Source organism: Fonticula alba (genome assembly GCF_000388065.1).
Source record: "Fonticula alba strain ATCC 38817 unplaced genomic scaffold supercont2.8, whole genome shotgun sequence".
NCBI classification, from domain to species: domain Eukaryota; order Rotosphaerida; family Fonticulaceae; genus Fonticula; species Fonticula alba.
The window spans coordinates 1,263,531-1,274,561 of record NW_009242978.1 but is presented as its reverse complement, the minus strand read 5'-3'; the positions used below and the strand labels follow the sequence as shown (position 1 = coordinate 1,274,561).

General features: G+C 67.7%; 3 protein-coding genes across 3 annotated transcripts; 2 read left to right on the top strand and 1 right to left on the bottom strand.

The window, feature by feature from the left end:
- Positions 1–1,596: 1,596 nt before the first annotated feature.
- H696_04943 (hypothetical protein) lies at positions 1,597–2,247 on the top strand (the record flags this gene model as incomplete). The annotated part of the gene is made up of 1 exon (XM_009498809.1): positions 1,597–2,247. The coding sequence occupies one exon, from the start codon at positions 1,597–1,599 to the stop codon at positions 2,245–2,247; it is 651 nt and encodes a 216-aa protein (XP_009497084.1).
- A 459-nt stretch (positions 2,248–2,706) lies between these two features.
- H696_04942 (hypothetical protein) lies at positions 2,707–5,109 on the bottom strand. The gene is made up of 5 exons (XM_009498808.1): positions 4,741–5,109; positions 4,587–4,632; positions 4,299–4,462; positions 3,909–4,091; positions 2,707–3,678 (listed from the first exon to the last, which is right to left on the bottom strand). The coding sequence occupies exons 1-5, from the start codon at positions 5,032–5,034 to the stop codon at positions 2,731–2,733; spliced, it is 1,635 nt and encodes a 544-aa protein (XP_009497083.1). The 5' UTR covers positions 5,035–5,109; the 3' UTR covers positions 2,707–2,730.
- Positions 5,110–5,612: 503 nt separating this feature from the next.
- H696_04941 (hypothetical protein) lies at positions 5,613–9,199 on the top strand. The gene is made up of 5 exons (XM_009498807.1): positions 5,613–5,873; positions 6,029–7,441; positions 7,821–8,105; positions 8,216–8,534; positions 8,688–9,199. The coding sequence occupies exons 1-5, from the start codon at positions 5,727–5,729 to the stop codon at positions 8,882–8,884; spliced, it is 2,361 nt and encodes a 786-aa protein (XP_009497082.1). The 5' UTR covers positions 5,613–5,726; the 3' UTR covers positions 8,885–9,199.
- The last annotated feature ends 1,832 nt before the right edge of the window (positions 9,200–11,031 follow it).

The window sequence follows — 11,031 nt, the reverse complement described above, 5'->3', positions numbered from 1 at the left end:
GGGGGGTCGCTGGTTGGGGAGCTATGGGCCCTGGCTCAGGCACTGGCCCTCGTTCCCGGGAAGGGTGCTCTCTGCGAGACACGTTTGCGGGGAGGGGGCGCGGCTGCGCCGAAGCGGCCTTTCACATCGCCCGGCCCCCTCCCCCCCCCCCCCGGCTCCTTGGCGATGATTCATGACCATTCTGGGGGTGGAGATCGTGGCCGCTTCCCGGCCCCTCGTCGCCGGTCCCGAGCGATGCGTGTTTTGTGCGCTAGGCGCGGGCCCTCGCGTCGTGGGCCGTGGTGGGCCGTGGTAGTGCCCTGTTGCTGCTATCCTCCCCTGGCACCTCGCCCTGGCAGACGGGGAAACACTCTGCGAAAAGGCGCACATGTGTGTGCGTGCGTGCGTGCGTGCGTGCGTGCGTGCGTGTGTGCGTACGGGGGGGGGGGGGGGAGATGGAGTGGCTGTCCCGACACACCCGGTCTCCCCCCCCCCCCCCGGGCGCGCGCCAGAGGGCGGGGTGCGCCCCGGCGGCGGTGGCAGTAGGGGGTCGGCCCGGGGAAAAGGGCGGGGGCTCCTCAAGTGCTCCGCGCCCAGCCCGAACCCCGTACTGTCCGTGCAGCTGTGCGGCCAAACATGCCTGTGCACCAGTCCTCCGGTCGGCTCCGACCCTGTTCACGGTGTGGGCGCGCGCGCGCGCGTGCGCGCCGGACGCGCACTAGAGTGCCGAAGCCGGGGGCGGGATATGCTGACTAACGCCGGCCGCCGGGGCTGCGGGATTCTCACACCCGGCGCCCCAACCTGAGGTGTGGGAATCTTGGCAACGTGGTGGGGGAGAGCGAGGACGCCGGCGCCTCGCCGCCCCTGCCCAGATCCAGGCGCCCATCCCCCCCCCCCGCCCCCCCTCCTGCGGGGGCCATCACGACCATCCCCTATCACTCGGGGGTTGATCGGAATAATGGGCCCGGGCTGCCCAGGGTCCCGGGGGCCTGGGGCAGCAGACATGCCGGCACATTTCACCCGGACCCGGGAGGCGGTCGGCTGGGTGCCCGCACGCGGTCACGGCCGTCCGGGCCTCGGAGGGGGAGCCGGGGCGGGGGGGGGGGGCGTGCCCTTGCGCAGATGAGCCGCCCTACGCACCAGGCCGGGGCTCCAGTGGGGTGTAGAGGCTCTCTTTCTCGCCGTCCCTCTCGGTCTTTCCCTCCGTGTGACGGGGGGACCCGGATGGGGGGCGGGGGGGGGGGAGGGGCGGCGGGTGCCAGCGCGGCGGAGGGCGGTCGAATGGGACCGGGAGGTCGACGCGCCCGGTTGGTGGACCATGCCGGGCCCCCGCGCGGCTTGGCCCATTTAAGGGCAGCTCATTCGTGTGGAGATCGGTACCGGCCCCCTCCACACGAGTTCCCTCCTCCCCCTTTCTCTTTTTATGTAAGCACCCCCCTCCTTTCCGCGCTCCGCCCCTTCCTGTGCCCGCTTTCTCCCGATCCCTCCCCCCGCCCTGTCTGCCTGCCTGCCTGCTTCTCCCCCTCTCTCACACCCCCGCTATCGCCCCCCCCCCCTCCCGCCTCCCCGATCCGTCCGCAGAGTCCCCCCCCCCCATACCCCCACTCCCACACCACCATGCGTGAAGTCCATGAGTCCGAGAACGACGGCATGATGACCGAGGCCCTGGTGGCCGGTGCCAAGGGCGGTGCCCTGTGGCTCGGTGCCACCATCGGTGGTCTGATGCTCGGTGACAAGTACTCGCCGCTCATCCGCAACCGGCTGAACTACGCCGGCCGCGCGTTCGTCCTCTCCTCGATGGCCATCTCCGGGTGCTACATCTGGGCCGAGGATGCCGTCCTCCGGTACGGTCGCCAGCGCGACATGGAGCGCGTCCTGGCCTCGCGCTACTCGCAGGCCGGCCAGGCGGTCCCCGAGTATGAGGCCCTCAAGCAGGAGGCCACCGCCGAGATCCAGGCCCAGGACACCGCCTTCCGCCGTCACCGCGAGGGCATCACCCTCGATGAGCAGGGCAACGAGGTGCACCTGACCCCCCTGCAGTGGGCCGTCAAGCACCGCATGGCCATCGGCCTCGGTACCTGGGGCGCCATCATGGCCGGGTCCCTGCTCAAGTCCTTCAGCCAGAAGGGGCCGCTCTCCTTCAAGCTCATTCACAGCCGTATCTACGCCCAGGTGGGTGTCATCGGGTTGGTGGTCGTCATGTCCCTGGCCGCGGCCATCCCGGACGCCCAGCCGCCCCAGCGCCCGCGCCCCTCCTACCTGGAGTAAGGGGTCCTGGGGCCTGCTTATGTGGCCCCTCCCCCCCCCCCCCTCCCCCTTCCTCCCCACACCCCCACCAGATCTTGGGTTCGAAGCGGCGGCTGGCTGTTGCTTTCCCTTCCCATCCCATCACCCTCCCCCCCCCCTCTCCTGAAATAAATCTGCAACCCTTTACACTTTCTGCAAACTGGAGCTCCCCACCCCCCTCTTCCCCGCCTCCGAGCCGCCCCTCCCGAGGCGAGGGACCACCATCACGACCAGGGTGTACCAAGATGACCAAGCCCAAAGAGACTGACCCATCGCCGCAAGCGCAGCCCATGAGCAGACGTATCTCGGCCTTCTCTCTCCCTCTCTCTCCCTCTTCCTCTCCCTCTCTCTCCCTCTCCCTCTCTCTCTCTCCCTCTCTCTCTCCCTCTCTCTCTCTCCCCCTGTCGCGCCCCTTTGCCGTTACCGGCGCCAGCTCTCGGGTGTCAGCAGGTGTGAGGTCTATTGCTACCGGCCCTGGCGTGGGCAACGCACGCGGCCGTTCACATCGATGGTCCATTCATTGGACAAGCCGAACCCGGTGGCCGGGAGGTCTGCGTCGGCGGCGGCCGCCCGAGCGGCATCCAGCCCGGCCACCCGGGCCAGCGCATCTGCCGGCCCGCCAGCTGGACCTCCATCATCACCGGGAGAGGACCACCTCTCGGTGGAAGACTCCTCCGCCATGATGTCCCCTCGGGCCCGGCCAACGGCCAGCCACAAGGGCGCATAGGGCCGGCGAATGTCGGACACCAGGCCATACCGCTTCAAGTCCCCACGGCGCACGGCCCCGCCAATGTCGGTCCCCACCAGGTTGATGGAATACTTGATGTTGATGGGCTCACGCATGCGCAAGTCCTGGAGCATGTGCGCCAGGCGCTGCTCCTGCATCTGGAGATCCGCCGGCAGCATGGGCCTCGCCGACCCGGGGGCCAAATGCACACAGTCCCGCCGTGCATCGGCCTGCCGGTCCAGCGTCACCCGGATCTGCGACAAGGCCATGCCCATGTTGGGCTCCGCCGTGGCGGCATCCTCGGCGGCATGGTCGCCGAAGAGTGCCGCCGCTTCGGCCCGGATGAATGTCCACAAACTGGCGTCGGTCACCGCGGCGCTGGTGAGGAATTCCCCCGGCGGCGCACTGAGCAGCTCCTCCAGCAGGCGGTCGTCCATCTGCGGCAGCGCTTCGGCATTCATGCGCACCAGGGCCTGTGCTTCCGAGGGCAGAGCACTGAGGGTGCATTCCAGCTGCTGGCTCGGCCCGGCCGATGCCGGGTCCGCCAACAGGGCCCTCTGCCGGGTGCTCAGCTCCGGGCCCGGATGCATCTGTTGGCGGAGTGACCGGACAAGGGTCCGAATGGCTGCCGCCCTCACTGGCTGGTCGTCTGCACGCAGCTGGATCCGCAAGACGGTGGCCACAGCCTGTCCAGCGCCGGGGGGCCAAAGGGAAGGACGAACAGGTGAGGTGCGCCCAGGTGTGTGCATGCATGCATGTGCGCCCCTGCCTGTGCGCGGCGCGTGCGTATGTGCATGGGCTTGTCGCTAAAGCGGCTCATCGCCACGGCCGCCCGGCCGATGCATGCATGCGCGCGCGCGCGCGCGCGTGTGTGTGTGTGTGGGGGGGGGGGGGAACCATGTGTGCGTTGACGCACCTCAAGGACAAAGGCCCGTGTTGTGGCCTTTCCCCCGGACACCAGCAAGATGTCGGTCTCGGGCAGAAGGACAAAGAAGACCGAGTCCGAGGAAAGAACAGACGAGGTGGCTGTCAGCCCATCGATGAGGGCCACGCGGATCCAGAAGGCATCCAGATCCTGATCTGCCTGAATGAAAGTATGCTTTTTGGTTGGCGAGATTCGGATGAGTCATGGGTGTCCAAGGGAGACAGAGAGAGCGAGCGAGAGCGAGAGCGAGAGCGAGAGAGAGAGAGAGAGAGAGAGAGAGAGGGGGGGGGAAGGCGGGAGAGAAGCAGAGAAAATGGGGCAGGGGGGATGTCATGGGTAAAAAGAGGGGGAAACGGCTCGGCGCCGGGCATAAAGACGCACATTCTTGGAAAACTGCGCCACACGGGCCTGGCACGCAGATGCAAGACCGGGGAGGGCCTCGAGAGCCGTCCGGCTGAGGCCACCCGACGCGTCGGCCACACGTGTCGGGTCCGTGTTCCGGTAGCGCAGCGTGGACCAAGTCTTGCCGGCTCCATATTTGGATGCTTCGACGAGGGGGAGGGGGATGGGGCAGTTAGCCGTCCATGCGTGGGAGCAAGGTAGTGGTGGTGGTGGTGATAGGGGGCGGGGAGACAAGGCAAAGAGTGCGAACACCAGGCAGGTACATACCCACGATCTCGGTCTCCGCCACCTCTTGAAACGTGAAGCCGCCCTCCTGGATACCCCAAGCGAGCAGCGGGTCAGCCCGAGTGCCAAAAGAGGGGAAAGGGAAAAAAAGGTCAGAAGAGTCCAGGAACAGGTGTGCTCGGCAAGTGGGGCGCACCTTGTCCTCCAGAATAACGCGAACAATATGCCTTCGCCGGAGAGTCTCGGAGAGGGTCGCCCCGGCGACCCGGCGCCGCCTGTCAGCGACTCCGCCCGAGGCAGGGTCGCCGGGGGCAGCCACCGGCGCGGCGGCCTCGCCCGGAGCCACCAGCTCCCCGGGGAGCGCAACTCCCCAAGACTGCGAGGCCAGGGCTACGAGCTGCTCGGTGGGGCATTTGAGTAGCGACCGCCGCAGAGCCGACTGATTGGTGCTGGCAACCACCGACGGCAGTGGATGGGCACTCTCAACCATGGCAGGCGGCCGGCCAATGGGCGTGTCAAGTGTGCGCTGCCAGAGGGAGAGAGAGGGGGGGGGGAGGGCGGGGGAAGCAGCAAAGGCGCGGAGAGAAGGGCGACAGGGAGCACGGGCGACGGAGAAGGCCACACGATTTTTGCAGGCGGGGCGGGGGGCGGAAGAGGAAGGGAGGGCCCGCTGGGCCGGGGCTGGCCGCCGAAAAACGCACGCCCGCACGCACGGAGCCCCTTGGAGAACCCCCCGCCAGCCGGCCAGCCAGCCAGCCAGCCAGCCAGCCAGCCAGCCAGCCAGCCAGCCAGCCGCCCCTCGCCCGAGATCTCGCCCAGTCGAAAAAACGACCGCCACAGGGGTCCGTGGGCGCCGATCAGAAGATGCCAACGCTTCGATCGCTAGACCCCGGCCGCCGTCCGGCCGGAGGCGCGATCCCGCGTCCCTGCCCCTGGTCGGGCGAGCGGCCTGGGGCGCCGAGGGGGGGGCCCCTGCACGGCGGGGCGCCCGCGCCTCTCCCCGACAAACTCCCTCCCCTTTTCAATGGGCCGGCCGCCGGGCCGGCGGCCCTCCCACCGCGGGATCCCACATCGTCCGCATATACAGGTCCCAGATCTCCCATTTCCTCCACTCCCCCTTCCCTTCTCTCCTCCTCTCTCCGTCCGCTCCTCTTCCGCCTCCCCTGCGTCGCCGGTGCCCAAATGCATGCTGCCCCCGAGGCAAACGCGGCCGGGGTGCCGGCAGCCTGGAACCCTGCGTCCGATCAGACCGATGGCTTCGGCGATGACCCATACTTCCTCGGGCGTTGCATCCCCTGGCTGCCGCGCCTGGACCGCGAGCTGACTGGCGTGCGTCCCTCCCTGTGCCCGGGTCGGGGTCTCTTTCCGCCGCCCGTTGGCGGCACAGTCGCCCTCCCCCTGTCGCTCGCCTCCCTCCTCGCCGCCTGGCCACTGACGTACGCTGACCCGCTCGCCTCCCCCCCCCCCCCCCCCCGGGCACGAAGATTGCCCATGTGGACGGCCGCTATGACCCCTCGGCCGGACGGCACATTGGCCGTGTGGTCCTCTGGCTGCCGGATCACTCCACCCTTCGGACGACCCTCGACCGCGAGGGCGCCCCGCCGTCCTGCCCAGCGGCGCTCCTGCCTGCCGGGGGCACGGACACTGGGGATCTGGCTTCCGACCTGGCGGCCGCTGGTGCTTGGCTGGATCTCCCCTGGTCCGATGAGGAGGACACTGGCAGCAGCGATGGCGCCGATGACGATGACGATGCTGATGGCGACGACAGCGGCGAGACTGGCCCCGGTGCTGAGGCCTGCAAGGGACCTGATATTGTTGGGGGCCTCCTGGGCCTATCCATCAATGCTGATGCCGGCACCGGCACCGGCACCGGGACCGGCACCGGCACCGGCACCGGGGCCCTGCCCTGCCCCCTGGTTCCCTATGACTCGGACAACGGGGCAACCCTCTTCGAGCGCCCGTGTGCCGCGGCCGGCTCGCCCGAGATGGCGCCTCGCGCCTGGACACCGACCGCCACGTTTGAATACTCCACCGGGGGGTATGCCCGGCTGGAGGGGTTTGCCATGGCAGTCCGGCGAAGTGCCCTCCCGGGAGCCCGGCTGGCGCCTCGCTGGCGTGAACAAGCCCCGGAGCCCCTCTTCGGCGGGGAGCCGACCAGGCGGCCATCCCCAAGTGCCGAGGCTCCCGGGCCTTGGTTTGTCCCGCACGGCGAAGTGCGCGTCTTCGACAACACGGGTGCCTGCATTCTCAAGGGACGTGCCTTCTTCGGGGTCTTGGCGCGCATTCGTCTCTGGCATGTGAACATGCCCTCGCGCGCCCCGGATGCCTCCCTTTTGCCCCCGCTCTCGGTGATTGCCCTGCGTCCCGGCGTGGTGGACGATCTCCCATGTGCCGGGCGGTCGACGGTCGAGCAGCTGCCGGAAACCGGCCACGCGGAGCCCCTGCTGGCAGACTTCGTCCTGGCCCCCGGGGTCCGCCGGGCCGAGCTCTCGGTGTCGGCCGAACTGGACCCGGTCACCTGCCCGGCCGTTTTCAAGAGCATTGCCCACTGCCAGGCGGTGCCGGAGGTGCCGGCCTCCGCACAGACCGACGCCTGCCTGGCCCTGCCGGCTGGGTCGACTCTTCCGCCTGTCCGATGTGAATGCCTTCGCATGCCTCTCGATGTGCCCCCGGCCCAGCCGACCCTGCTGATGCTGTTGGCCGATGACGAGTGCGACGACAGCCGAGATTATTGTGTTTGGATCACCAATGTCGGCATTTCCCCCCTCAACGGCATGGTCGAGTCGTGTCCATTGCTCGGATGCAAGGGCGACGCATGTGCCCGTCAAAGTGCCCTGCCAGGCCCGGCGAGCTCCGTCCTTTTCGACAATGGCCGTGAGGTGTTCGGGACCTTTAAGGTGTGTGTGTGTGTCTGTGTGTCTGTGTGTGTGTGTGTCTGTGTGTCTGTGTGTCTGTGTGTCTGTGTGTCTGTGTGTCTGTGTGTGTGTGTGTCTGTGTGTGTGTGTCTGTGTGTCTGTGTCTGTGTGTCTGTCTGTGTGTCTGTGTCTGTGTGTGTGTCTGTGTGTGTGTGTCTGTGTGTGTGTGTCTGTGTGTCTGTGTGTCTGTGTGTGCTCTTTGCGTGCCTAGTTGTCCGGCTTTTTCTCTTGCCACTTGTGACTCCGCTTGAAAGGTCCACTCTCTTGCTTACAACCATGCGTTGGTATGCCGCCCTCCCCCCGCACCCCCCCCCCCCCCTCTCCGCTTCCCTCGCCGGACGCCTCCCTCCCGCCTGGGTAGTGTGGGCGTTTTGGCCAGGCGCCCGCATTCACCGAGCAGGAGCGAGCCCATCTGATCGCTCACCCGCCCCCCGGATTGCGCAAAGCCCTCTCTCAGGTGGACCTGTCTGCCGGCAATGAGCGCATCAACATCGATGAATCCTATGACCCCTCCAACTGCCAGCACTTCAGCCAGGCTCCCCGGAGCCGGGATCTGCTGGGGCTGTGCCGGACTGCCATCGGGCCATCGGGCGTTGGGCCCGACGCCGGAGACGGGCTCTTCGCCCTGTGTGACCTGGAGGAGGATGTGCGTTCTCCTCTTGCCATCATTCCCGGCCAGGCGGGTGTCCCTGCCCGGAGCTCGATGTGTCCACCCGCCCGTCCGCCCGCTCGCCCGATGACTGACGTCCTCCAAAGCGACTGATCTCCTACTACAATGGCATCCGAGTTTCGGCCCACCACGTCGACAGTAGACCCTGGCACGCCAACATCAATGCCATCACCCTTTGCCGGTTCACGGTGCTGGACGTGCCGCCAGGGGACTCCCCCTCTTTCGGGGCCTTCGGCGTGGCGGGCACGCGCCAGGTGGCCCCGGCCATGGCTTACACCGCGACCTTGGCACATAAGGCCAACCATTCCTTCGACCAGGGCCAGGTGAATGCCCGATTCGCGGACACCTGGCATCCACGCTTCGGGCACATCATGTGTCTCATTTCTACGCGGCCCATTCGCGCCGGTATGTGATTTCCGACGGCGCAACCGCTTGCCCTCGCTCGACCGCTGCCCCCCCCCCCCTCGCCCTTGTCTGACTTTGCCCCCTCTGCGCCTTCTCTGCCTTTGGGATCCGTCCCCGCCGCCCGCCGGGCTCCTCTTCGGGTCCCCCTTGTAGGCGAGGAGATTTTCGTGTCCTACGGCTACTACATCCCTCAGAAGGAGGAACCCCGTGACCCGGCCCCAGGCCGAGACACCATCCCGTCCTTCCTGCGGCAAGTTAGCCAAAATCGCAAGTCCGCCCTCACCCGGCTGGACTGGAGCACCGCCGATATTCCGGACTGGTATCGTGATGCGGCGAAGCAGTTCATTTGACCCGCCCTGCAAAGGGCACAGCCGCCTGGGCGGCCGCACGGCCGCCCAAGCCCAGCCGGGCAGGACGAGGAGTCCTCCGGTAACAGCCTGGCGAAGTTGACATGTGCATGTGCCCACACACACATGCTGGCACTCTCGGGTCTATTTTCCTTACTCCCCCATGGCACCAAGCATCCGCTCCTGGCCAGCTGTGTGCCTCCTCCCTGCCTCCCCCCCCCCTCCCTTTTGCCCGTCTCTTGCTCCCTCCACTTCTTGGCGGAAGAGCACTAATAGATTGTCCTCGGGCTCGGTCATGCGGGCCAGGGTGTTTCCAAATGCCCCCTGCCGAAGGGCAGGGTCAACTCCGCGGAGAAGGCCCGCTTTCTAGTCTCTTCGATGGGGGATTAACACCGCAGGGTGTGAAGCCCCTGCTGCCACCCGCCGGCTATTTGCCGAGGGGCGCCACCGCGTTCCGGGGCGTATGTGCTTTTGCCCGGCCCCCCCCGCAGGGAAGCGCAGCTGCCTGTGGCACATGGCTCCGTCCCGCCCGCCCCCGGTCCGGGTAGCCATGGGGACCGGGGGGGTTTCGCTGCCCCTTCGCGGTCCTCATGTTGCCGCCTCTCCCGCCCTTCCGGGATGGGCATGTGTGGGCGAGCGGGCGGACGGCGAAGCGTGTGCCTTCATGCGAAGGGCACACGCCTCGTCGAGCCCCGCAGGGGCAGTCAGGCAAAACTTGGCAAATGGCGATGAGTGCTATTCCCGGGCGCGGTGATGAAAATTTCACGCTGCCCGTGTCGGAGGGTCGAAAACTTGGGGCGGACCCCGCCCATCCCCCCCCCCGCCCCCCGCCCCCCGCCCCCCGCACTCATGCGCCGGGTGGGAAATTTTCCCTGTCCATCATGCAGCCGCACCCCATGGTGGCAGGAAGAGCGCCAGGCCGAGGAAGAGGCGGGGGATCGGCCGCGAAACGCAAGCTCAGCATGGGCCTGGCAAGAGGCCCGGACGTGCCTGTGATGACCACCTCCCCACTGGGGGGAGCGCGAGGGAACTCGATATGAGGGAGCACATTGGGCGCGGCCGGTCGGTCGCACCTGCCAAGGCGCCCGGTCTCGGTGACTGGAGGGGGCGAGGGGTGGGGTGGGGGGGGGGGGGAAACCAGCACGGTGGGGGACTTCCAGATCACCGGGAATATCCCATAGCCCACAGTCGCAAAATAGCCCACGACTGCCCTCGGGTCTGTTGGCAGCTGAGGCCTCGAAAGTGAGATATCCGTGGGGGGGGGGGGGGGGAGTGATACCTGTCCCGGCCCCGGATAGCCGTCAATCGGGTCGGCCTCGCGCCCATGTTCTTGCTTTCTCCGGGGCACTTGGCCTCCTCGCGGCCCGGCGGGCCGATGGTCCCCAGGGCCGCCGCCATCTGTCGTTGCCCAGGCGGCTCCACGATTCGAGGAGGGGACAAGAGGCCGAGGAGCTTCCTGCACATGGCATTTCTTCCTTCCGGTGGTAACTGATCTTCCGCCCCGTTGCCGGCGAGGAGGCGGCTTCACAACGCCCCCACCGCCGGGGCGGCTTCGGGCGGTGCCAGACCCGGGGCCTCGCAGGATGGCAGCTGCCCTGCCCTGATATCCGGATATGACATATCGGATCCGGGTGTCAGTAGCAGATGGGCCCCCCTTTGGCCGGCCCCACCCCGGCCGCCGGCCCCGGGCCCAAGGCTTGCCCTTGTCGAGGGCAATGGCTGCCGGCCGGTTGCCCCCCGGTGTGCAGTGACCCTGCCGGAGTGCTGGGGCATCCCCATCGGCCGGGGCGCGAACCGGAGCCCGCCGCAATCCCACAGCCCGCATTGGCTTGCTTCTGTGGTCCGGCATCGGGGAGCATCATTTTTTTGGCATCGAGTGGCCTCCAGGCATTCTGCCCGGTTCTTAACCAAATCCCCCTCCCCTCCATATCCCCCCCCCTCGTGTGAAGCACGGCCGTGCCCTTGTCTCTTGAGAGCCCCTCCTTGCCTCTCTCCATCCTCCCATCCGCACACGCCTCTACATACTCGCATACACACACACACACACACACACACACACACTCGCACACGGCCGCTCGGTGTCCTGCCTCCCGTGAGTGACTTTGGCGCATCGCCCCTTCGAGGCATAGAGCCACACAAGAAAGCCCCCC